At 39.7% G+C, this 26809-nt stretch overlaps 1 protein-coding gene across 18 annotated transcripts in view; it reads right to left on the bottom strand.

Moving 5' to 3' along the window:
• The window catches only part of dmd (dystrophin), a 272939-nt gene that overhangs the window by 125637 nt on the left and 120493 nt on the right, over nucleotides 1-26809 (bottom strand). For 14 of the 18 annotated variants that reach the window (XM_051428356.1, XM_051428350.1, XM_051428354.1 and 11 more), the window contains exons 10-21: nucleotides 23988-24116; nucleotides 21001-21096; nucleotides 20463-20561; nucleotides 19349-19530; nucleotides 17679-17829; nucleotides 13698-13817; nucleotides 10001-10102; nucleotides 7989-8096; nucleotides 7678-7857; nucleotides 3869-4038; nucleotides 3731-3766; nucleotides 1359-1482 (exon numbers count right to left, since the gene is read on the bottom strand). In XM_051428356.1, the coding sequence (XP_051284316.1) occupies nucleotides 1359-1482; nucleotides 3731-3766; nucleotides 3869-4038; nucleotides 7678-7857; nucleotides 7989-8096; nucleotides 10001-10102; nucleotides 13698-13817; nucleotides 17679-17829; nucleotides 19349-19530; nucleotides 20463-20561; nucleotides 21001-21096; nucleotides 23988-24116 (1497 nt within the window). The remainder of the gene's footprint in view (nucleotides 1-1358; nucleotides 1483-3730; nucleotides 3767-3868; nucleotides 4039-7677; nucleotides 7858-7988; nucleotides 8097-10000; nucleotides 10103-13697; nucleotides 13818-17678; nucleotides 17830-19348; nucleotides 19531-20462; nucleotides 20562-21000; nucleotides 21097-23987; nucleotides 24117-26809) is intronic. The other 4 variants (XM_051428349.1, XM_051428367.1, XM_051428355.1 and 1 more) reach the window with 2 other exon arrangements.

Here is a 26809-nt window from a genome sequence, read left to right on the forward strand (position 1 = left end):
GATACAGATGGTCAGTTGGTCTTTATGAAACACTTAGGACTCAAATTTTCTCTCCAATAGAGAGATATAACAACCTTTAGCTTGTGAATGGGATAAAATACAGACTTATTAGACTTCCTTATGTGGTGTTCAGGAAGAATTTAATGCTGTTTCCTGTATAAGCTGCTGCAGAGAGCCGAGGTGACAGCAAAGTTGAAGAGGCAACCGAGATCAGAGGAGATTTTGAAGAATCTGCCTACCTAAAATTCATCAGTTTGCATCTATTAGTATTCATCATTTGTTATGTTTATTTCTAAATGTTGTTCACAAACAGTGCTTAAAAGCTTCATACATTCTTTATGGGGGTTACAGTGTTTAACTCATTTATTATAAATGATGTGTAAGCACATTTGTAATTGCTGACTAACAGTCACACCAGTTGGTGTTGTGCTTGATCTACAGCTTAAGTTGTTTATCATGAGCAGCCATGCATCAGCGCTTTATGAGCTATTTGTAAGTATTATCTATTCAGAAGTGTTTATAATTCATTATGAATGTTTTCATGAGTGGATGTATATAAATTGTTTGCTGTTTCTAATTTAAAGTTGTAGAAAATGGCCTCATTTGTGCAAAGAACAAGAACTGATTGAAAAATATAATATGGTGAGTGAGTTATTACAGTGTTTGAATTAAATGTTAAGCTATGGTTCTTAATTCTCAGAACATTTTATTATTCTTAATTTGATTTATTGATCGCTCAATCCAATATTTTTTTAGACGTTTGGATAGAGCCAAGCTTACTGTTTCACCCTGCTTCAATTATTTGTGTTAAGCTAAGATAACTGTCTGCTGGCTCATACAGAACTAAGAGGGGTATGTATTCTCATCTGACTCTGGGGGAGTATTTCCCAAAATGCTCAGCTATTCCTTAAGACGAAGAGGAAGATTTGTTATGCTACAAGAGGTTGTTACCATATTTTACTATTTGCTTGTGTTCATATTGTATGTGGTCTTCTTTAGAGGACAAATTCCATCAGCTGTCATGCATGGGTAGCTGCTGTATAAAAGTTTTAAAACTCCATAGTCATTACAGACACTTTGCTGCATCTCATACTTCCACAAAGCCACATCAGCGTTGTCCTGTATGCATAATCGCAGTGCAGAATGGCCTCACAGGTACGATTGCCATATGAAAGGAAAAATTCATCTCTAACCCAACTGTGTGATGGAACCTTGTTATTTCAGCATCACAGGTCTCGGCAGATTAAGCTCTGCGGGGCGTCTCTCTCTCTCACACACACACACACACACACACACACACACACACACACACACACACACACACACACACACACACACACACACACAGTTTCTTTTACCTGCACTTTGTCATGCAGCTCCTGAATGCTGCCGTCTTTGCGTGACACAGAGAACTCGGGGCTCTGTAGGATGGCCTCGCCGCGGGTCATGTAGCTGTGGACCTCTGTGAAGTCCACGTCAAACCTGAGGACGCACACACACAGACACAAACATGCACATGGCATTATTATCTGCGATGCCAATGTTGTTGAGAACAGAAGATACTCATGAATACATTTCAACCATTGAATCCTTTATTCTTCCTGTTAACACCAAATGATTTAATGTGCCAATTGCCTGGTGCTTTACCTCAGCTGATAACATTAAAAGTCACATTTAGCATTTTACTCACATCTATTTTAAACAGCACCTTGTATTTACACAGTACCTACATTAACAGCATTACATCTGTGACTACTTTAAAACTTATTTACATAATAAGGGAACATTATTGAATGAATAAATTCATGAATAAATTGTTTTAATTTAGTGTCGGGCTGTTTACATGACCCATCCCTCATGGAATTATTCAGACACATTCATAAACAACAAACCAAATATTTTGGTATGTAAACCAACCAGCATCTGACAACAATAATAAACTGACCTCATATAAAAATGAATAGCCTACATACATGTCCCAGAAGATATGGAACAATGAAAATCAAATAAATATACACACAGAGCACCACAGGTATTATAATGATTATAATACTGAAATTGAAACTAAATCTAAATACACAACAATTTATGTCAATTATTGCACTGAATTACAGTATAAATTAATATAAATGAATGAAAACTAGTGAAAAAGACACAGTATTCTAACATTAGCCTTAAAAATACACTGTTAAATGTATCTATGTAATCACTAAAGACTAGCATAACAGCAGTGGTGGAAGAAGTATTCAGATCCTTCACTCCAGATACTTCCATACTATATTACTACTACTACTGCTACTACTACACCTTCATAAAGTTTACAGATTAAGAAAAGAATGGTCAAAATTGAAGCAGCAGTCTGAAATATTCTGCATTATTGGGGGGTTGTTTCAGGTAGTGGTGAGAGGATGAAATAGGATTCAGGAAGTTCAGTTTGAGGTTGAAGGTTTATAATAATAGGAGATAGGATTGTACTACTCCTACTTTGACTGGCCAACGCAAACCCTTGCCAGATGATGTTGGTGTTGTGTTCGGCAAAAACATTGAACCTAGCTCAACTTTTGCCTGGACAAAGCTTATCCAGAAGCACAGAGGACTTTGTACAAAAGTTTTCACAGGCTGAGTAGTAGTAGTACTGCTTTAAACATTGTTACATAACCATAATTACATTGTTACATTGTGAGCAAAATGTACTTCAGCATCAAATGTCCTTGTGAAGAATGGTTCCTTTCAGAGTGGCATATTATTATATGACTATTATTAGGGAATGATATTAGCAAGTAGGACTTTAATTATGTCGCTGGTCATGGTGGAGATTATTGTAACTACCGTATATACCGTTGGTTAATCTAAAACATAATATTGTATGTCAATAATGTACTTCTTGATCTTGAAAGTGACTTGTGAAAGTAATGAATGCAGTAGACAAAAAAAAGAATCCCTCTGTGAGAAAGCCTGCCTACTGCCGAGCCTGAAGGAGCAGCCATCAGAGGAGCCAACTCTGGACAGTCCTTGTTTGTTGGTGTGCATACATGAAAGTTATTTCCATGTTCCTTTGTTGTCATTTAGCATTTATTTGTTGGAATTGTCTACAGTAGTTTTACTGTTTTTGCTCTAATGGCTGTTAATTACCCATTGTGGGTGGAGGTCACTGCATTGTTGCGATTTTGTGTTAGTTTAATCAATGTATTTATCTTTAAATACAGTATGTTTAGTGATTTAAATGCTCTTAATTTAGTACTGCCATAGGGGTTAGTTTGAGTTATATTTAAAATATTTGCTTTGAAGGTATGTTAATTCACATTCAGACCACACACACGCACACACAAACACACTCTTACTCAACCTGATAATTGTCCTGCCATGGTATATGTATATGTAAATTCAATTCCCTGTGTTGAGGATCCTCTCTCCTGTGCCGATTCTGTGAATTTGCCAACTCAAACCAATTCACCGTGCAAGGGTCCCGCCTTTATTTCACCCTCTGTAATGTTAAAGTATAAAGTAGCATAAAATGGAGTTCTTCGAAACTGTATTAAAGTACAGTAGTAATGGAAATGTACCAAGCGACTTTCCACCACTGCGCAACAGGTTACTTGCTCCACTATTCACTACAAGATGATTTCCAGAATCTCCTACGTCACTACTATCATTGGTTTCATTTCAAGCTGGCCTCTATTATCACATCACAGATACTAATTATCAGTATCTGCAGTGTTTCATCACCTACCTGCTGAGATAAGACAGCAGAAAGGGGTGCATGTAACTGAACATTTCACACAAGTTAGAAAAGGAGCTTTTCATGTCATAATACTAATTATAATTCAAAGTAGACCTCCTTGCTGTGGCACCGCACACACACACACACCTTTTCCTGAGTTCAGAATCCACCACGACTTGTCTCTTCTTCTGTGGTGGCGGCGACTCTCGGGTCTGGCGCACAGCTGACACCTTCTCCCTTGTCGTCACCTTGGTAACGGTCGCCGTGACAGAGTGGGTCAGCTCGGTCTGCTGGGCCACGCTGACAGCCGATGAGAGCTGAATGTGGACACACAAGCACACATGGAAATAAATTTAGAAAAGCTGCACGCAACAGCAGGCGCTACATCAGTTTACAAGGATCTGTCAGAATCATACAGATCCCAAATTACCACTTAACACACTCTCACATCTGTCTGAGTGCCTGCACACACACACACACACACATACACACACACACACACACACACACACATACACACATAGACACACATACATACACACACGCACACTCAAAGAGTGCAAAGGTATCCTTGAGAAGTGATAATTCAAAGAATCGGTTACATCATTTATACATTATCACAACAAAAATACAAGCCAGGATGTGTGTGGAGTTTCAACAACTACAGATGTAAGTGTGTGTGCGTGTGTGTGTGTGTGTCTGTGTGTGTGTGTCGGTGAGTGTGTACTCAGACAGCTGTGAGATGGTTAAGTAGCGATTTGGGATTTCTGTGACTCTGACAGATTATAACTGCGTAACAGGATGAGCCAGAGAGAGAAATTAGGGATAAGAGTGGTGTTTTTATGTGTTGCATGCTTAGATGAAGGCGGGTGCTTATTCTCATTCTGAACAATGTTCACTGTTTTCTTGTGATAACTGTGTTTGGTTGCATAGTGTGTGCCTGTGTGCAAGCGTGTGTGTGTGCGCAGGTTCGTTTCGGCTAATGACAGTTAAACAGCGAGTACAACTACTGGGATAGACTTGCTACCATGGAAACATGTGTGCGCTGCTGAAGTGGTGGAGACTGTGTGTGCCTGCAGAGGTCAATCTGCTAATTATCTGACTGATTATAATGGACAAGTAATTGAGAGAGAGACACAAAGAGGGAGAGAGAGGGGGAGGGAAACAAAGATGGTGTAAGTACTTAAGCACATTTGTATTTGGTCAATTATTTATGTTGTTATCACATGTTATATGTGTTCTAATACTATTCATAAAGCAGCTTTTGTTCACCCAGCTAAGGTTTATGTTTGCTATTATTCTGCTTTCAATACAGCTGTAGAACATCAAGTCGGTAACGGACCAGACTGATATGTAACCATGTTCAAAAATCACCTGCTGTAATGTTGTGACTGATCTTCAACTAAACCCTCATTCTACATTTTCCCTGCATCCTGGACTTGGGAGTACAATGAACAAACCATGCATGCATTTGTAGGGGACTATTTTTAGCAGAGGATTAATCCACATTTGGTGGCTCTAGCATTTCTTGTACTTTTTACTGTATTATTTTATACAACATTTACTATATTTTCATAAAATGCTTTCCAAACTGTCAAAACAGATGTGATCTTATTATTGTGCACCGAACCTGCTTTTGAGGCTTCAAGGCTGCTGTGATAGAGTTAAGGAAAACCTCTGTCCTACATTGAACCTCTCAGGCAGTGTTAACAGTTAAATTTTGAGAAATAAGCTTATTATATTAATAATAAGATAAGATAGTTACATTAATTCAATTCAGTTTTATTTTTATAGCACAAAATCAACAGAAGTGTACTTCACAAATTATCGCAGTATTGCTTGAAGTACTCGCCTTTGAGCTTTTGAGTACAGAAAGTGCTGCCTGAGAAGGAGTACTTCAGGACATGAAGGTTCCTTTACAAACCTATAGTATAAATAATTCCAATAATTGACTCAGTGCTCAGTATGAAGCTCTCCAGAAGGCGTAAAAAATGAAAGTAACAGAAAGTCACAGTGCAGTATCTTTATCAGCAAAATTGAAAAACCACAGAAGCATTTTGTCTTTATCTTATCACTTGCCAGTGAGCATGTCAGTTTTTAAAATACAAATGTGACAACAGAGACAGAGATAGAGACAGAGAGGACTGTGTAGAAACAGAAGGAGATGAGAGAACAGCGGGGGGGGGAGTGACAATCGAACATTTTCAGAAAAGTGATCGTGAAGAGTGATAACTGTATGACTGCGCTGATTGAAACCACCTCCTTCATCAGTGTGTGGGAAGAAGAGTGCAGGGAAGAAAGGATTGCACACACAAGTGTCAGTACGGATCCCATCCTTCCCTCCTCAATATTCTCCACTGCTGTCGAACATAAACCTCGCTAGGTGTTCAATGACCTCTGTCACCCAGCCAATCCGTTTATTTCTCTCTGTCCCTCAGGCCAAACACTTGCAGCTACCAGGACTCAGTTTCATCACAGCAACATTCTTATAGCAGAACAAAAGTGACCTCAGTGCGTGCAGATGGTACAAGGATTTCATTCTGATAGAAACCCAGAGCGAGTCACCAAAACAAACCAGCAAGGAGCAACATCCGACTGCTTTATTTAAGAGCAGAAGAAGACAAGCTATTATAAGCAATACACTTTGGGAACTCCTTTGCTCATCAAAACTTTCTCAAACTTGTTCAAGCTGCTGGTTTTCACTCTATGACAGACTGAGTGAATGAAATTAAGTGCAATCAACTCGCTGTCAGGACAGACAAACAGCCCAGACTCTGAGCCCAGTGGACCAAAGTGGGTTACTTACATATTTGAATCAAAGTTATGTAACACAGGCCTCTTGTTGTTTGGGAATATAATTTTGTGGCAATGGAAAGTTTGATGATGCCAGGATCAATACCACACCTGTCTGTGTATAATCTATGGAGCTTGAGCCAAGAGTCTTTCAGCTTAGTTTATCATAAAGACAGGAGGGGGGGGGGGACAGCAAAAAATCTCCAACGTTAAAGCTCACTAATTAAGATGCTGGAACTATTTCTGAGCTGGACGCAGTGACCTTTGTTGGTTGCTTGGCAACCTCATAGTGACAACCAGTGTTGGGTAAGTTACTTGAAATATGTATTTTATGACCCTGCTGCTACCTGTTTAGCAGTGCTCTTATAATTCACCCTGGTCATCAGTGCCTCCTGGTGACACCTGGGCACGCTGTTCCCAGCCTATAAACTCTCTCTCTGCCTTCCTACAGCTGACATCATTGTCCTTTGGTTTCTCTTATGGTCTGTATTGGCTTTAGTTTTAATAAATTACTCTTATTTTATGTGAAATCTCTTGGCGAACTCCCTACTTGTCAAATTCCCTGAGCCAGTTTGTCACACTCATATATAACTAATTTAAAACGTAATTATGTTACTAATTACAGCAAAAGTACTTACATTCATTTTGTTCAGCTCAGCTCCACCCAAGAAGCCTTTAAACAACTCCCATTAAACACATTTATAAATAGAAAACGAGACATTGTGGTTTAACAGGCAGCCAGCCTACAGTTTGGAGGGATTTACTGACCATCAACAGCAAGCTTAACTAATGCCTGGGTCACATCATCCAACTCCTGAGTGTAGGCTTTCCAGTTGCTAATGTTAGAAAGCTAGGCTAGATATAAGAAGACACAACATACAGCTATATGAGAGAACTTTGAAATTCCTAGGAGTCACATTGCTCCTCATGTGGTACAAGCTAAGCCTGCATCTAATTAACAAAAAACTGAGGCTAGCTGTTCAAGCCCTCCAACTAAGCTTACGGCCTCCTGATTCTAGTTTCATATTTAGCACAAAGACATTAAAGTGGTATTAGTCTTTTCATCTAACTCTCAGCAAGAAAGTGAGCAAGAATGTGCATTTCACAATACTTTATACTTAACTGAACACCAATTATAGTTCACCAATATGTGGTATCTGTACCTGGGAGCTGCTCATCTCCAGACTCTGGACCAGTCGGTCCCAGCGCTGGGCGAAGCTGTCCAGTCTGGCCTCCAGTTTGCTGGCCACCTCTTTGTTCTTGACGCTGGACAGCAGGTCCTGACTCATGGAGCACAGTTTGTCCATGGTGGGACGCTTCACCTCCAGGTCTGCCTTCACCGTCTGGTGGAACGTACATAAACAAAACATATGCTGGAGCTCTAAGCCTTGATAACATACCTCTCAACCAACTGAAACTACCTAATGTCTGTTCCTGATTCCTGCTAAATGAAAGGGTTGATCTGTTGACTCACAGCAAGACGGCGGAGGCAGGCCACCATCTCTGCCTGGTCCTTCAGGTTGGAGGTCTTAATGGAGCGAACCAGCTCCTCCTTCTGAGTCAGCCAGGAGTCAAATAAACACTGTGAGGACAGAAGAGGAGAGGAAACAAGGTGAAGAGAGGTGAAGAGAAAGGAAATTAAAAAAAGAGGAGAACAGAGGAGACAAAAAGAGGAGTGGGGAAGAGAAGTAAAGAGGAGACAAAACATGGAAAAGTAGAGGAAGTGAGGAAAGGAGAAGGGAGGAGAGGAGAAAGTAAAGGGGAGAGGGAAAGAAGAGGAGGGGAAAGGACATACCAGGAGAGGACACAGGAGGATGAAAGAAGAAGAAAGAAGAAAAAACAATGAAGAGGATAAAGAAGCATTTAGGAAAGGAAAAAGGATGGACAAGGGTAGAGAGGAGAGGAAACAAGGACAGGAGAAGAGAAGGCAGATGGGGAAGAGAAGGGAAATGAGGAGACAAGAAGAGAGAGAAACAGGAGGAGAGAGAAATCTTATCATGTGGAAGGCGGTGCAGCGTCGCTGCAGACAGCTTTTGACTGCGGCATCCTCCTCAGGCCTATTGTCTGTGACAGCATCTTTCCCTCTGCCCGGGATTACAACGTGAATATTTCTGTTATCAGCGCACGGACAGTTCATTTGCAACCGGAGCCCGGGGTGGTACTTGAACAAGCATTTAGCCAAAGAACGGAGGAAAATTGAATTCAATGTATTTCCTGATGTTTTGAATAATTAATCATATTAAATTTGGTTCTTATGGATGTCTGGAAGCCATTGCGGCCAATGATCCCTCATTATAAAACACAGTGGAGAAGTTATTTCATGATGAATCTGTACTTATGTGTGTAACTGAGTAATCACACTTCATCAAATGGGCCCCTGATGCCGCTGGTCCCACATTTTAGACACATTAAGCACAGGTACATTGTAAATATATACAGTATGCACAGGGACTTTTAAACCATAAGACTCCAGCAAACAAAAGCAGAATTATCTAGATTTTATTATAGTGTTATTGGATAAAAATATCAGGAAGACAATCTCCTAAAATGTCACTAATTTGTGTCTGAATGATGAAAAATAATACTGATGGAGCGCCAGAGATAGAGCCTTAAAATGTTCTCTATTTGATGAATCAATCTGTAAACAAAGGGTGACTATGACCCCGAAGGGCAGCAGTGCAAATCCAGTTTGGGGCTTTTAATTAAGACTGATCAGTTAATCGTGTATAATCCGATGTTGTGATTTTAGCTTCCTCAATTATTAAGCACAGAACATGAGCAAATCGGATATCCTGACACATTTAATTTCCTTTACAAAGTCTGCTGTGGCTAAAAATATCAACTGCAAAGACGCTGATAAAAGACAGAGAAAATAAACGGCATTTCTAATATAAAAGTCATCAAAAAGAGCATCTAATTATTAATTCCATTCATAATGTATTTATATAGCATATATATTTATGCTGTAGATAAAGTCCTAACTGGTCTCAGGAGGAAGGTATACAATGCTTTCAATGTTGCATCTGTGCATATTTTTTTTTTATGTTCCCACACTTTTGAAGAAATCATTTTCCAGGATATTTTCTATGAGTTTTATTTGACAATACTGGACAGCACTTGCTCCCAAGCAGTCCAGCTTGGATAGATGACCATGAAATCTAGCGTTGTGAACTTTTTCTCTTGCAAAAACATGAGGTCAAAGTTATAATTTGTCCAATGCTTTGACTCAATACATCACTTCAGTACAAACGTCGCTCCTTTTGTTTCTGTCTTTCCATGAATGTGAAGTCTGATTCAGCTTTAAATGTCTCTTAATGCCTACAGAAAGTGGGAGTAGACACAATCTGGATGATCTAATCTCATTATACATGCAGCAAATGATCCTGCCTCAGCTCCACACACACACACACACACACACACACACACACACACACACACACACACACACACACACACACACACACACACGCACACTCGTGCTCTTACCTGTTCATTAGTGAAGTGCTGCCATTTCAGTAAAATCTCCTGAAGCAGAATCCAGCGTTCTTCTGTCCATCTACAAATGGCTGCCCAGCGGTCACCTAGCACCTGCAAGCCACACACACACACACACACACACACACACACACACACACACACAAATTACCTATTAATGCCTACATTAACACAAAAAATCATTTTGAATTATTTCCCCAGAGGGACTGAAACATTTTCATCACGTTGCCTCAAAGGCTGATGAATTCACATTTTCACTTGCCAGTTTAATTTTTTTAGCTGCCAAAAATGCAGTTTGATTTGCTTTCCTCTCTCTCCCAGAGAGACGGAGCTTATCATTATTGTGAAAGGGCATGAAATTCAGAGGCGACTGGAACAAAATATCTCTATATTCTATCCAAGTGAATGGAGTGCATTGACCGTACAAATAAAACAATGATGATCTAGAGTTTTTTTTATCCTTGCTGCTTATTGAACTATCTGGGAAAAATATACGGCCAAAAGTATGTGGACACTCCTGTCAACATTCTTTTTACAGTTGTCCACATATTTTTGATGTCATGTTGTATATCACAATTCCCTTCCAGCTGACAATTCAGTTTAGGCGAACTAACCTCACATGCCCCCTAATAAAGATAACACAGCTGGAAACATCTGGTGAGAAATGAATAAAAACTGTACCTTAAAATCTGCTTACAGCTATGTTATACAATTTTATAAAGCATTTATTAAATGTTTATATACTGCTCACGAATGCTAAATTAGGGGTAAGGTTTATATTGAAGTTGTAATATAGAGAATACTGGACAGTTACATTTCTAGCTGAATTTGTGGGGAGAAAAGGAACTTAAAACCAAGTTTTTTGAAATTGCACCACTTCAAACTACCTTCTGGAAATTTCAAGGACGAGCATTTAAAGCAGAGGAATTCAGATGGTTTTCAAAATAAAATGCGGTAAATTGACTTGCACTTATAAAGCACTTTTCGGTTGGATCAGTTATCTTGCAGTAGGAGCCAGAGATTGAACCACAAACCCTGGGATGAATGGATGACCCAAACTGTATTTCAATTTCAACATTAAGCATTCAGTGATAGATATTCAGTTGTTTATAGGATTATTCTAAAAGACTAAAATGTTAATCAACATGTAGTGTCCATCGGCCTTTCCTGTCTTTTGGCCTCTGAGGCTGTGAGCTGTAAAAGTTTATTTTTCCTGACTCCATTGTATTGGTGTATTGGCAGCTGGCTGTTGGCTGAGTGAACTGGGAGAGACACTCTTCCGTTCCATTTAACTGGCAAAGACAAAAACCCACAGACTGCCCGCTGAACAAAGTCATCAGAGTGACAGAGAGACAGAGAGGAGGGGAGGGAGGAGAGGAAATGAAAAGACAATGAGATGCAGAAAAGTGAGAGACAAGCTAGCAGCTAAAGACAGACGTGGAGAGAGAGGCTCAGCAGGTTAATCTTAAGATGAATGGCCCGTAATTAATCAAGTGACAGTTCAACAGCGGGGAGAAACCAGGGAAGGCACCTTCTATTTGCATTTTTATATTCCGGCACACAATGTTCTCTCTCATCTATTTATCTCTCTTATCTTGTATTTAGTAATAAACTGCACTGCAGGACTCCACGCCTGCAAAACCTCCAGAAAGTCAAACACAGAGTTGCATTAGGTTTAGGCAAACCAATGTGTGTTCTGCATTGTAATTGTTTAATATGGTGAATTCAAGATACTCGCAGCTGCATTAATACATTTCCTTTTTTTGGAAGGAGTTTCGAACTAAAGTTTGGGAGGAGATATTCTCATTTTCAGCTAATCTGCTTTCAGTACAGAGCAGCTTACTTTTATCCACAGCTCCTCAAACCTTTTCTCCCCAAGGAAGAGTTTCAGTCGCATCCAATTATCCAAATTTCTTCATTTCCTGTGTGTCTGTATCACCAGCTCTGCCCAAATCTACCTCAGCTCACTCACTCGCACCAACCCCCAAAGATAACAGACTGAACTTCCCAAGATGAAATCACCACGACTTCCTCTTTTCTCCTCGCATCAGCTTCCTATTTTCCACCAAATCAGCTCTCCATCACATTTCATATCATATACAGCCCAGTGCGGACGCCTCGGCACAAGCTTCATCTGTAATCCAGGTGACATCGCTGTTAAAATATCTTCTACTTGGCGTTCTCCTTCTGCATGGCATGGACGGATGATCACGTTCATGGACCCTGAAGCCAGATACAATGCTAATGTTCCCGCCTGGAAAAGTTATCTGACTGTAATCCACACTGCAGCATTCGCACTGGATGTCTGATTCTGTCTCTAGCTTCTTTTAGCTAACTGGCTACTTTACAGAACACCTACACAAGCATTTTTATTTAGCTGTAGGCCTATTCCAATGTAAACACAAACACATATCTATATATATATATTTCTATATACTATAGAAATCCTGAAAGCCAAGGGCCATCCTTTACTTCAGGGCCCTGGTTGTCCATCTATGTACTTATTACGCATGTGATTAGGTCATTTTGCCAGTTTTACATGGTTTTCTAAGATGGCTGATTATGTTTATGCAACATTTAATATTTGAGAGCTTCTGTTGTAGTAGAAAAAACATTTAACATGTATATTGGTTTGGTATTAGTATTGGAGCTGATATTGTATCGGTACATGTCTCGTGATATCCAGCGGTATATGTGGTCGAACAAACTTTGAGTTTACAAAGAAGAAAAAAATGGATTCAAAGTTAAACCAAAAACTGTCCAATCAGTGTTGTCAGTCTTTCCCTTGGTCCAAATGAACCAAACTACAGGTGTAAAAGTCAGACAGAAAATGTAATGAAAACAAAATGCGACAGAGTGCAATTAAAACAGACTTTGGGAATAAATCAGTCCCAATCTGTGCATGAAGCATGTGACTTAAATGTTACTTGAACTTTGACAGAAGCTCTTTTAATGACTTCTCCTCCTTGAGCACTCTTCTTCTGCGATGGTTTAATGGCAGCAGACTGCAGAACTACTTGTTTATCCAACGTCCTTGTATCAACAGCTCGGCTAATCAATTTCAGAGTGAGATACCTTCAGACAACTGAATCCTGGACAAAGACAGTAATAGTGTGACAGTGCTTCAGTGTGCGCAATTAAGGCAAGTGTATTAGACAGCAGTGGAAATCAGCGGCTGGAGTTTTAATAGATTTCAGCTTTATTCTTTGCAGTGTATGGGAGTTAACAAGGGGAACTAAGGCCCATACATCAGACGCTAAGACAAGCGTGGAGAATTAACCGCACAAACAGGCAGCAAAGTCTGGCTCCTGGCTGGAGTCTGTGTGATGATAACTTATAGAGTAAACAAAATCAGCAGAAAGCTACAACACACAAGCACATCTCGCTGGCAAGGTCTAATTACTGCACAACACCAAAGACAAAACTATCTCCGGTTTAATCTATTTTCCCAGAGAAACAACCCGAGTGTGCTGAGCCCACTCCCACTGAGAGAACGAGTGAGCGAGTGAAAGGACCAGGGAGCTATGAGTGCAGAGAGAGCGAGAGAGAAACTCCAGAAATATTTTTTAAAAAGTGATGAAAATAAGCCGTGAGGTATTTGTCTTCCCACGAAATTTCCCCAACGCTCTGTGTGATCAGCAAAGTGTGCTCAATGCGAGCGCACAGACTTTGTGAGTGTGCGTAATACCTGAAGTTTGCTCTCCAAGGCGGCGGTGGCGCTGTCTCCGCTGCTCTCGTCCACCACCACCACCATGTGGGTCAGAGAGTTCACCCTCACCTGCTCCAGCTCCAGGTCCTCCTGCAGGAGCTGCAACACACGCATGGAAACACACACATAGAGATAGAAACAGGAATACACACGGACTCATTTTAATGATGCTGACTTAAAAACAGAATTTGGCTGGAAGCAATAGAGGCTGAACACTGGTGGTTTCCTGTGACACAACAGGAGTTGAGAACAGAGCTATGATTTAAGCTTTACTCCCTTAACACTGGGTGGCAAACAGAACAGATATCACAACAGATAGTACGTTTCTTTTTGTGGAACACACAAGTCATAAACATTCATTTAAACCTTTTCAAGTCCCCTTGAACCCCACCACCCTTTGTACTTTATTGTACTAGTTAAGCTTTTCTTCTCATTTGACACTGTTGTGTATTGCAGACCTACAATCACTTTAAGCTTTCAGCTTTTCTAAAAAAAAACAAAAAACCCAAAGCTCTTCAATCTCTTCGTGCTCCCACAGTTTCCACACTTCATACAAAATGTATGTGATAGGAGTTATTCAAAATTTGGTCTTTGAAATAACAGCTGAGTCTTCAGTTGACAATTCATATCCTTTCAGGTCTCAGATCTTTAGCTTTCAACAAAAAACCTCAGCTCTTATAACTCTTATAACTTCCACACATCAGCCTTTTGATGACACACTTGTTTATACACTTGAACTGGCCCTAATGTCTTTCAGGACTGCCACTTAAATGTCTTTCAGTATTTTAACTAAAATGTTTTAAGTGGACATGGAAATGCAGTCCTTTCTAGGTTATAATTTAATTATAACTGATAAGTGATTATCTTTAATTTCTATTCATAGATTGATGGTCTAGTGTCTAGAAGTCTATGAAATATCAGAAAATAGTTAAGTTCTCAGAGCCCAAGGTGATGTCTTATGATTGCTTGTTTTGTTCAACCAACAGTCTAAAGATTTTGAAATTATAATAATTTGAAACAGAGTAAAGCAGCAAACCCTCACATCTAAGAAGCTAGCTAATGTTTGGCATTTTTGGTTGAAAACTAACATTTGTTGACTAATCATTTCAGCACTGGTCTTTATATCTTTAAACTTAAAAAGCAAGAGAAGAACAATTTTATATATACCATAAGTCTATTCTCATGAATGTGTACAACAAACAACACAAGGAGAGAACAGAATTAAAGATCTGTCCTACAGACTAAATTCATATTAAACACTGAATTAAAAGAAAAAGTTAGTTTTCTAAATAGTCATAAATACAACCAATTCCCACGTCTAATTCAATGTTTTTCCAGTGAGAAACTCACCAGTTTCTACTCACTTCCACTTTTCAGTCTGTATACTGAAGGAATGTATCTGGAGGACTGAAAAAAGCGCCTCCAGCCAAAACTACCAAATCGCTATCACAAATGTAAAAGGACTGACAGAGTGTAAAATTTGGTCATATTGTTTGAATCCCCCACCACTGCTGGTAACAGGATTCAATTTTGAAAACTTCGACTTTCTTAAAATGATTTCACCACAGGTTGCAATCCCACTCAAAATGAGATTCTGGTGTGCAGCAGGGGAAGAAATAGTACCTGAGTCTACTGTTTGTTTCTGTGGCAAACCTATGATTTCCAAGCGACTGACAGCATGTTGTGTTTGGTGTGTGTCAGAACTCTTTGGGTGAAATTGTACAGCTTTATGATTGGTGGTAATTTCGCCAATCGGAGCCCATTTTCCATTTCCCACCTTTCAAGTGTCAGAAAAGCCAAAACACAAATATATCTGAACCAACTGTCACTGCATCATAATCACCAGTGCTCCCAAACTGAAGCCAGTGCACTGCTTGAGTGTTTACCGGTGAATTTAATTTTAGCAGCTTCTAAGAAGTGATGCTGGTTAATTGTTGTTTCCCCTCAGCCAGAGCCTCTGAAGGTTTGTTGTGTTGAATCCGGCCTGACAGAGCCTCCTACTGTGAGAAGAAAGTCAAACCTTTTGACAACAGTTTGTAAACAGCTAATTTGATGCTTTTTAGTTGTCAGAGATCTTTAAATCTGACAAATGAACAGGCGGTGTTAAAACGGGTGCAGAGCAGAGCCTCCCACTACTGAACATGCTGCAATCAATTATATCTCTGTTGAGATTGATCATCAATTCCTGCGAACAGCAGTTGGCAAAACAACGGGAGTACAAGGTCCATTTAATAGCCATGCTGGAGCTTTCAGTCCCATCACACACTCTTCCTCAGCAGAGTTTGCCCAACTGTTAACATCGATGTTCAGATTTATCTGTTTTTTTCCAGAACATTTGAAGGACTTCCATCCATGATAATGGATAATAATAATCTAATAGACTATAATATATATATCACATAAACCATGGTTGAAATGGTGATATATCTATGTAGATATATCTAAATGTACATTATCTTATAAACCTTTAGAATTAGCAGTTGAAACATTTGAAATAGTTGAAATACTGAAAGAGGACACTTAAGGAAGCACTGAATGAAGGACATTGAAGAATGTTGAAAATGTTGAAATGTTAAGTGTAAGTGATAAATTGTCCTGAAGAGGTCAGCTGAAGTGGTCCTGAGAGGAACTGGTGCCTGTTCGAGTCCATAAACTAAGATGGAAGTTGAATGGTAAGCTTTGAAACTAGTGGAAATAAATTGTGTATGAACAGTGGAATTTGTGGGAAGAGCAGAGGAAGTTTTATACTTTTTGTTGGAAGGGGAAGATATAAAAGGATTAAAATGAGATGAGGTGTGAAGAGGCTCTTATTTTTCTACCTAAATTCAAATCATAAAAAGCTGTCAAATTGGCTAGCTAACCTATTGGATAGAGCTTTAGAAAATGCATATCTTAGACATTTTGGCAGCAGGGAAGTCAAAGCAAACACATTCTTGTATGTCAGAAAAGCCTTTTACAGCCGCCTTTCCATTAATTTCTCTGGTCTTCATACCAGTAAGAACACATGAGAAATTAGCTGATATTTGTAGAGAGGTGTCAGGGTGGATCTTTTGCAGCAGGAAGCTTTAGAAAGGATTTAAACAGCCTGTCTTCATCTCCAACATGAACAAAATATTTAAGACTGGGGGCAGTTTTAAGCACTAAAAGTTGGTTAAGACCAGCATGGTGGGAGGCTGGTAGCTACCGTAGGATAAGGGGGCTGTTATGCATCTGTGTCTTATAATCTGGTCAAGACATAAACAGGAACAGTAGTATCAGCAGTCCTGTCGCTGCTGGATTTATGCATTCTCATCTCCAACAAATTGCTTTGAACAATTTTCATACAGCAACTGAGACGCTCACACAACCTTGCTGTAATGTTTTTCATCCATTTTTTCACGTGTTTAAATACCGTCGTTGTCACCTGAATAAATGTGAAGTAAAAACCCGAGGCTAAACTGCTTTAAATTTGCAAATTTTAAACATGCAACGTCTCTGACTCTCATCAGAAAAATGCTTATGAAATGTTATTAAATATATTAAACATGGACTGTATTTCCTCACAATCAATCAGTCTCAAATTGGAGGCAGATTTGGTTACACTCTTAACTGCATTTACTAGTGATAACTAATTGTATTACACACACCTACCTCAAATAAGTGTAATCATAGGATTAGCACCGGTCATGTTAATGCTGATCATGGTTTTAAATCTCAGTCTCTACCCATGTTGCCCTTATTTCAAAATGAGCATTATTGAAAATAATTCAATTTAAATCCTCCAACTATATTTGAAGAACCAAATTAGTTGGATGAGAATTGACAATCCCCTGAACCTCTCAGTGATCATCCAGTCATAGCTTAGCAACTGTAACTAGGCATGGCAGGTGTGTTGGGTGGTGTAAAGGATCATTTTCACCTGACAACAACTGATTAGTTAAGGCGCATTTGAAAACAGGACTCAGGCCAGCAGCTGCCCACCTTGTGCTCTTCCACTTGATGCTTGACGTCCTCCAGGTCAGGACCCATTGGTTGAGCCCCCATCCTCTTAATCCGTGCCTCCGTCACATCCAACCAGTCTGTGAGCTGCTGCAACTGTTGGTGCTGCAGGTCCATCAGCACCTCGTGGAGTCTGGAAGTGAGAGACAAGTCAGTGAGCTGTCAATCAGATGCTGATACCTCGTTACCTATTTACCCTTACATTTTAACAGACCCTTGCTATCTTGCCTAAGTGGTATTTGGTAGTCAAGGCCATGTCTGCACAGCTTTGTGCTTGAATCAACAAGATTATCAAAGGAGATAGCTGAACAGTTAATTAAATTTGGCTCAGTGTCAGTTATCATTGGATTCACCATAATTAGAAAGACCGCTGTTCTTTGTATCCATGAATGTTGGCTACTGTGAGGACCTCCATTCATTGTGTAATAATAGACAAAACTTTATTCATAGGCCTAAATTAAGATAGAAAAAAGCATGTGAAATCATTCTGGCCATTGCAATTCTATGAAGTTTAGTGTTGGATACGATTTAAAGAATTTGTAGGTGCGATTGAGTTCTTTAATCTTCATTTACTTCATTAATGATTTGGGAATGTAAACATCCTCATTCGTGGAAAACACTACACTACCTACCATCCAATTTACTATTTGGCTTAAAACATCTGTAGCTTGTCCTACTGGATTCATTTTATTCTCGAACCATCTGCCATTTTGAGTAGAGCAATTATACCACCCAGTCACTAGAATTCGGGCTTGGACCCAGTTTTCTCCCTCACGTTTGGTCCATTCAAATGTTGCCTGATGAGGTTCTGAAATGTTCTAAAAACCTCTTTATTACTATTACTATTATCTAACGTTACTTCATCAACTTACAGAGCAGACGAAAAGGGAGTGGAAGTGAAAGAAAACTGAAAGAAGTGGAGTTCTGCCAAGTGCTGAGATCAGTTTGAGGCTGAGCTGCAACAGAAGTGCACACAGGCACACACTGACTCCACATATGGTTGGTTGCTCGTCAGCCACTAGCTAACATCTGTACAATCTGTACATTGACAGTTTGTGGCAAATAAACACAGACTCTGACATTTCCAAGAACAACAAGGCATCACTTTTTGTGTGAACACATCTTTACACAGTTGAAAGCAGTACTTATATTCAATTAATCCTGAGGTTGACCCTGATCTGCAAATGTGACCTTACCCCACTCTTCCATATGTTCTGGTTATTACCTTGGTTAGCTGAATTTTGGAAATTAATCTTCCAGACCTTGTGTGGAAACATGTCCCATGGAGCCAGAGGAACAGAGGGTGCAGGTACACTAGAAAATAACTAGTTTGTACAGGCTGTTGTCTGAGATCTAACTATTGTTTAAACATAGAGATAATGGTGCACACTTTCAGACTGCCTCCAAATGTATGACCAAATGTTACCATGCAAACATTTGCACAAAAGCCAAAAGTACAGCTGCAGGCATTTGGTCATAAACCACAGTATTAGATATATCAATATTTTGATCTGATGATGGCACTAGATGAAAAATCTGGGGTCATCAATGTTATTACAATTAATCCTGATATGAAAAAGAATATTTCATATTCAAGAATATTTCAGTCTGAACCAAAGTGGCAGAGCAACACAGAGCCCGAGTACATCTACCTGCTCTGTCTCTCCATGCTAGCCACTCTCAGGTGCTCCCATCGGGAGTTCAGGAGGTTCATCTGCTCCCTGACTTCCGAGTCCTCCTCCTCGCTCAGGTTCCCCTCCGCCAGCAGGGCAGCGCCTGCACGGAGGACCCTCCCCACTCTGCCCTGGTGGGTGGTCAGCTCCACCATGTACCCCTGGTGAGAAACAGAACAACAACATTTCCCACACATTCTCAACGATTCCACTCATATTCCCTGATTGCACCTCCAAAGTAGAGTACTGCCGCGCATCACTACTCCCACTTTAACTGCTCTCGAAATACATTTCCACCTCTCACCGTGGTGCTTAATCTATTTTCTCCGAGCACTTAACTCTTATATGATCCTTCTAGGGTCTCACACAGCAAAATGGTCATGGTTAATTTCATTTTGAGAGCGCCAAAGTCAATAGTAAGCCAGTGGTCCTGTAAGTCCACCTCCATCAGAGCTAATTCAATACTGACAACTTTAAAACAGCTGCTCGGCGCTGTATCAGTAAGAATCCACACATCAATTCAAAATACGTTACAAACTCTACAACTTTTCACTATTAGGGACCTAACGGAGCTTCATCTTACTGTTTAAGGGACCCAGGAGTTTGCTAAATACTTAAAATGTAATTTTTTAGCTACAGTTTATTCTTTTTCATGTGCTGCCCTTTTTCAGATGTTTGTTCACCTCCCACCAACAAACAGCAGAGATTGTCTTTTTGGTGATGGGCCACTTTACACTCATTACTGCAGTCTTTGCAAGCCCTTCAGTGTGGTGGAGGAACGCTCATTCTTTTCTCTAACTACACAGTTTTCCTAGTTATTGGACATGGTACGTTGTAGTGGATTGATGGCGGCTATTACTTCAAGTTTTTGTTGTTGTTTCTTGGCTCTGTTTTTTCTGTATAACACTGACTTAAAGGGAAAAGAATTCTGGGCAGTTTGTTTTTTTGTTTAGTTTACAGCAAATCGTATTATTGCTGCAGTTACCACTGCACAAAACTATGATCTTTAAATATTTAACATCTCATTAGAGGATTTTTCATGTGCTTTCCCTGCCAAACATTTCGGTTTAGTGTCAAAGGTTGATGCTCTCACCTCATGTGTGTGGAACTGCTCCTTCACCTCCTCCACATTGTTGGAAATGGGAGGCTGACCCTGGAGCCCATCTTCAGCCGACAGCAGCCACGTCAACACCTTACAATTAAAATTAACATAACACAATTAAAGGATAAGGCTGGCGATATTCTATGCTTTTCTTGCCGTCAACAGATCCCACGAAAACCCCACTGGTTCCTAGTGAGGAAGCAATTTCCTAACACAGCTGGGAACTCGAGGTTTTGACAAGCATTACTCAAACAGGAGGAAGCAGTGCATTTGTTGGGGACTATTTTCAGGGGTTCATTAACCCACATTTGGTGGTTCAACATTTTGTTTGGTTTCTGGCAGCGGGACAGTGTATGTGGGACTGAGACAACTACAGTGTGTGTGTGTTGGTTTAGGTCTGCACATGGGATTTGTTGACAATAAGAAAAATACAGAATATCACCAGATTTATCCTTTAACAGAAGAAGACACAAAAACACATTCAATATAAGATATGTAACAGTTCTTTATCAGCACCATAGTGCCATACCTCCTCCAGTGCAGCCTGGTAGCTCTCCAGGCTGGTGGAGCCTGGAGGCAGAGGACTGAGGCCCCTCTGTAGCTCCTCCTGGCCGGGACTCAGGAACTAGAGAGGGAAGGGATGGATGGGAGATAACGGGCAGAGATGGAACGTGATTGTGGAGAGGAATATGAGGGTGTCAGGGTTAGATGGAAAAAGGGTTGAGAAGTGGAGGGAATGAGGGAAGGAAAGGAGGAGATGGAGCAAGGGAAGAGGCAGTAGGTTAGAAGTGAGGAAAAGGGGGCGGGGAGGCAGAGATGAGTAGAAAAAAAAAAAACAGGCAGCATGAAAGAAAGGTGGGTGACAGAGAGAAGATAGAGAGAGATGAGGAGAGGCCTGTTAGTGTTAGCCATTACCGGTGCCGACAAGCAGTTCTGGCCTTTGTCCAACCTTAACAACTTGTCCTCTTTCTCTCTTTTTCTCTCTCTCTCTCTCTCTCTCCCTCTCTCTCCCCATATCTCTCTTTGTGTGCCTGCTACTGATCTGGACACTAACAACTTCTCTCTTTTTATCTCGATTCCATGCTCCTCCTCTCACTCTATTCTTCTCTCTGGTAATAAGGTCCTGAAAAGATACACAAGGCCCATCCACGGTGCTGATAACGGTGCAGCCTCAGTCAGCGTTGTGGTCTCTCTATGCCCGTTTTTTATCACAAATGTGTTCGGTTTTGTCTGACGGTAGAGACTCAGAAATGAGTCTGTGCTGATAGACTTTACAGCTGGAAAAGTAATTAAAATAAACGCTGGATATTTAGGTCTCTGACAGGCTTTATTTTAGATTCTACGCTGTCCACATAAAACATGTTTGACTGATGCAAACTGAGGACAAAGCGTTGTAAAATGTCAACTCTGTTCCTCATATCCTTAAAAGGAAAACTTTGTTGTGATGAGAAAGGGTTTTTTTTAATGCTAGGTTCTGCTTTATATCCTGCATTTCAAAGAACAGTGGGTGTGCTTGAATAAAGCTAATCTGACAAATTATCTTTTCTTCTTGCAATGCCTTTTAGGTCCCAGCCAAGTTGAGTCGAGCACCCTGCTGGTACATTAAATATTTGACACAGCCTCTGAATGCGTTCCACCCGAGTCAGAGCAAATTATGGGCCACATTTAGTTACGCAGCCCAGGGTGACGGGCTTTGAAAATGCATCTGAACATTTTGAATGTCATGTTTTGGAACAGAAAAAAAAAGATGGGTGGTTTGTGTTTTAGGCTTCTGTAGATGCTGTTGTATTAAATGATGACAAATACTGGAGGAAACAGTTGCCCACCAGTTTGTGTTTTGTTTGTAAAAGCTGTGATGTACAGAGCAACTTTTTAGTTTGGATTAACAACACTTCAGTAAGAGCCCCTTTAGCTTTAAGAAATAAATGTGTTTGTTTTATCGCTGAGAGTCTGAGAGAGAAGATTGATACCACTCTCATGTCTGTATGTTTAATATGAAGCTAGAGCCAGCAGCTGATAGGCATAAACACTGAAAACTGGAAAACATGAACATGGCTCTGTTAAAAAATCTGCTGACCAACACTTCTAAAGCTCACTAATAAACACATTTTAGTTAAATCAGCAAAACCTTACAGCATAAGGCTTATATAATAAGGTATATAAGGTTATGTGCTAAAACTATTTCTCAGTGAATAGCAGCAAAAGCGGAGAATTATCAGATAACTTAAAACTACTGTTGTAACAACTGTAATTTTCAACAATCAACTCCTTATGAAATGCACTCATTGTAAGATTTTTGAAAAATAAAAACAACATTGTTAAACCTACAGGTCAGAAGAGCATTGTAGCTGGTGGTCAGCTGGCAGTAAAGCTGCTACCTGTATCACCAGCTCAGCTATTGCTGCTTTCACATGAGGTTGGTATAACAGGATAACCTTTCAAGGGTCTCAATAAGCCACTCTTGGTCTGTTTCAACAATTTCACATTAACAAATGAAATCAGAAACGTTTAGATGCTTTTAAACGAGTTGAATTTAGTGTTAGAGTAATTGCGTGTGAAGATGGATTTGCAGACATTTTTCACAGGTTTGTTGACACTTCTGTAGTCAAGGAGGAGATATTGCTGATCCCGAAACCTCAGACTTACAGTACAACTTGGAGACTGACATGACTGTTCTTCTCCACAGGGCTACTCGTAATTACAGTCTGAACAAGATGATGTGAACCTGGCATCAGTCATATGACCCTCGGCTTGCAGGCTTTAGAGGTCAATAAGAGACTCCCAGAGAGAAACTGTTAACTTACACCTCTGTTTGAGTTTGAATAAAACAAAAAAGATACAGAGATTAGTGAGCTTTAGAGGTGCTGGTAGGTATATATTTAAACTTGTGAGTTGTGAGCCATGTTGCCCCTCCTTCTAGTCTTTATGCAAAGCTAAGCTAATTTACTCCTGGTTGTAGCTTCACAGTTAAGGACATGGCAGTGGCATCTCATCTTTCCTAATTATCTGCTGATAAAAAAAAACATAAGGATAGTTAGTATACTTCTGACTCATGAATTGTTAAAAGGAATCACATCAGTAGAAAAAGTAAATAGTAAAAAATTATGAATGCCATTAAAACACAATGTGATTGACAGGAACAATGATAAAAATGTCCAACTTATCAAGCCCCATATTTTCGAATATAAGTTTTATTCACCACAAATTTGAAAAATTCCACTTTTCAATGCGTTTTTCACTTGTCGGAGGTACAAGGGCAAAACACTTGTTAAGAATGAAATAATAAAATAAATTCAAATAATGAAGACTCTTGGAAACAAGCACCTGTGGGAAGACTTGTATTATTTTGTAGGTAGGTCTTTTGTAGGTTTTCAAGATCCATGGACTTGGTACGATGGACATTTTTTTGCGAATGACTCAGACAAACAAGGGCAGACAAAACAGCATGTGTTCAGCCAAAACTTGCACTGACAGATGGACGTTTGGCGTGGAGTGTTAGCACTGCGAGACACGGACCTGATCAGTAAAACGCCTCCTCTTTTGCTCGGGCGACTTGACATATGCAGCCTGGGTGTAGGCATAGCTTTTATAGCGAGGCTGAGGGGAGGGACTCCGCACTCGCCCCTGAGCCACACTCACTGTGATCTGAGAGAGATGCAGAGATAGAATAGGACAGAGAAGGAGGGAGAAAGAGTTGGCAGGAGAGGTAGAAGAGGCCAGGAAAGAGAGGAAGAAAGAAAAAGAGAGACGAAAGAATGCAAAACATAAAGCGAAAGATCCAAAAGCCAAATTATACAGAGGAAGTAGAAGAAGCAGAGAATTAAGGAGTGCAAGAAGGGTAGAAGGCAGTAAAAAGGGACGGGAGTATACAGGGAGAGAGTGATGAGAAATTGAAAGATGAAAAGAAGCAGGAAAGAGGAGAAAAAAGAAACATGAATAATCACACATAAGCTCTGTTTCCATCCAAATGTCAAGCTAATTTTAGGTGAACTTTCAAAAACGGCAAAAATAAAAAATAAAATACAGATTAGGTGCATTTCCATCACCAGAGTGTTGCAAACCCATTTACCAGGGAAATGGAAAGTCTCAAAAAAAGTAATTGCAAGTCATAATTTACTTTAATTTCAGCAAATGTTAGGAATGTTGCCATATTTAATGCCCTCTGAAGGTAAAAACAGAAATACTGCAATAAACTAAACTGCATCGGGCATCTTACACAGTTCAGGAAGGTTGTGATGGACAAAGTCCTTATAATAAACAATTTACAATTAGACTAAAAAAGAAGAAACTTCTCCTCTTATTAATTAAATGCTCAGTTCAAGATAAAGCAATAAAACACACCTTTGCTCAATTGAACATAGTCAAAGATTTTGCTGCTAAAGCAGTAGGTAATGGTGGTTGATGCTAGTTAATGTTAGTAAAGAGATTACTTTAGGTGATTTAAGATTATTATTATCATTATCTTGCAATTGCCATGTGGCAATCGCAGCCACCGTTCAGCAAAAGTTAAATAGTTTTGCTTTGAAGCACTGACTGTAAATGTTTGCAGAACAACATTATTAAGTATTATTAATGGATTAGGATTACTGATGCATTAATGTGTAAGTAGCATTGTACTGTTGTAACTGGTAATCTTAGAGTTAGTTTTAATTTATGTATACACTGAAATTATGGATAATGAAATAATAAACCTTTTCACAGCAGCCATTTTGACATGAAATACAGAACCTTAGAATCATTGGTAACACCTGTGTTTACCCTATTTCATGTCAAAGTGGCTGCTCAAAAGGTCAATTTGAAACAATTGAAAAATTAGACTTTACAGACTCAATTATAAATGAAAATGAATGAAAACATCCTATTTTAGAAGATCATCATACTTTTGTTCATGAAATATAACCTGTAGAAACTATAGCTGTCAAATAAATGTAGTGGTGTAAAAATACACTGTATTGTATGAAATGTTGTGATTTGAAGCATAAAATGAAACTACTCAAGTAAAACACCTAGAATACAGTCCCTAAAATACACTTTTTTACTTTCCACCACTGCTGTTTTGGTAAAGGTAAAGACACCTGAGTAGTAATCAGATTAGAAACTGTGTTTTTTTTTTTTCGAATTTGATCCTTGGATGGAAACTCAGCTACAGATAATGCGGACATGAGAGAGCGAGACAGAGAGAGAACAGATGTGTTATGCAGAAGATGTGGACAGAATGAACAACAGACAGTAGCACAGAGTCAAACGCTGATGTTGTTGTGAGCAGCTCCAGTTCCTACAGATCCACCACACCCATCCAGACTCCAGCAGCTTTCCTGACACTCTCTCTCTCTCTCTCTCTCTTTCTCTCTCTCTCTCGCCTGTTGTTGTTTGAAAGTCACCAGTTTTCCACTTTTTTTTCTCCCCAGGGAAAGAGATCACTGGCCTGTTTGGCATCGACATCCTGCTCCACACTCAGGCGCATTTATTCCAAACCAGCAGCAGCTCTGTAAAACTGCACTCCTCAGCAATTTACAATCAAATGTCGTTCACTGGCTTGCAAACAACTGACTGATTTTCAGTTTCATAAGATCTCATTAAGGGTGTAAAATGAGAACACAGAGGTCAACCTAATAATGAGAATCCAGGTACTTTTTCTGGGGGGGGTTGATATTGATGTTGTGGAAGCAGTTACTTATTATTAAAACCGCCCAGAAGATCATTGGTACTCAGAACCCACCCCAGCCACTGCCTGTTCACTGTTCACTGCTGACATCTGGGAAAAGACACAGAAGCTTCCAGACATGAGAGTGGTATTAATCTTCTCATCTATCTCTCGGCTTATTCCGTTAATTAACAGACGCAGTATAGAAATTTGTAATGATATTGACATGCAAGATTAATGATTAGAATTAAGTATGCAGCAGTACATTAGTGCTAAGTAAAAGTAGTCTGCTTTTAACATTTTGACTGGGGTCAGTTCAGACTGCACAGTTGCAGCAGCAGTGGGAAAACAAGGTTGCTGCTAAGAAATACATTATCTATATTTAAGTGATAAGCTGCACATTCTTTACAAATGTTTTACATGCATGATGGAAAAATTCAAAAAATATCTTTCTGAAATCAGTCCTCTAATGAGTCATTAAACATGCGGCAAACAGATGAAGGCTTTTGGAGGTGGTTCACAGTCGTGCAGTTGTGCAGCTACGTGGTTAGGATGGGAATCTACAAGTGTGGGGTGAGTGTGTTTTTCCTTTCTGGTGTGTGTTGGTGCCTTTCAGTGCTGCCTCTTCATGTGTATTAACACATACCACGGTCTATCAAGAGACAGAGGCAATTACTTCATTAGTCAGTGGATG

Source organism: Dicentrarchus labrax, unplaced genomic scaffold, assembly GCF_905237075.1.
Source record: "Dicentrarchus labrax unplaced genomic scaffold, dlabrax2021, whole genome shotgun sequence".
NCBI lineage: Eukaryota > Metazoa > Chordata > Actinopteri > Moronidae > Dicentrarchus > Dicentrarchus labrax.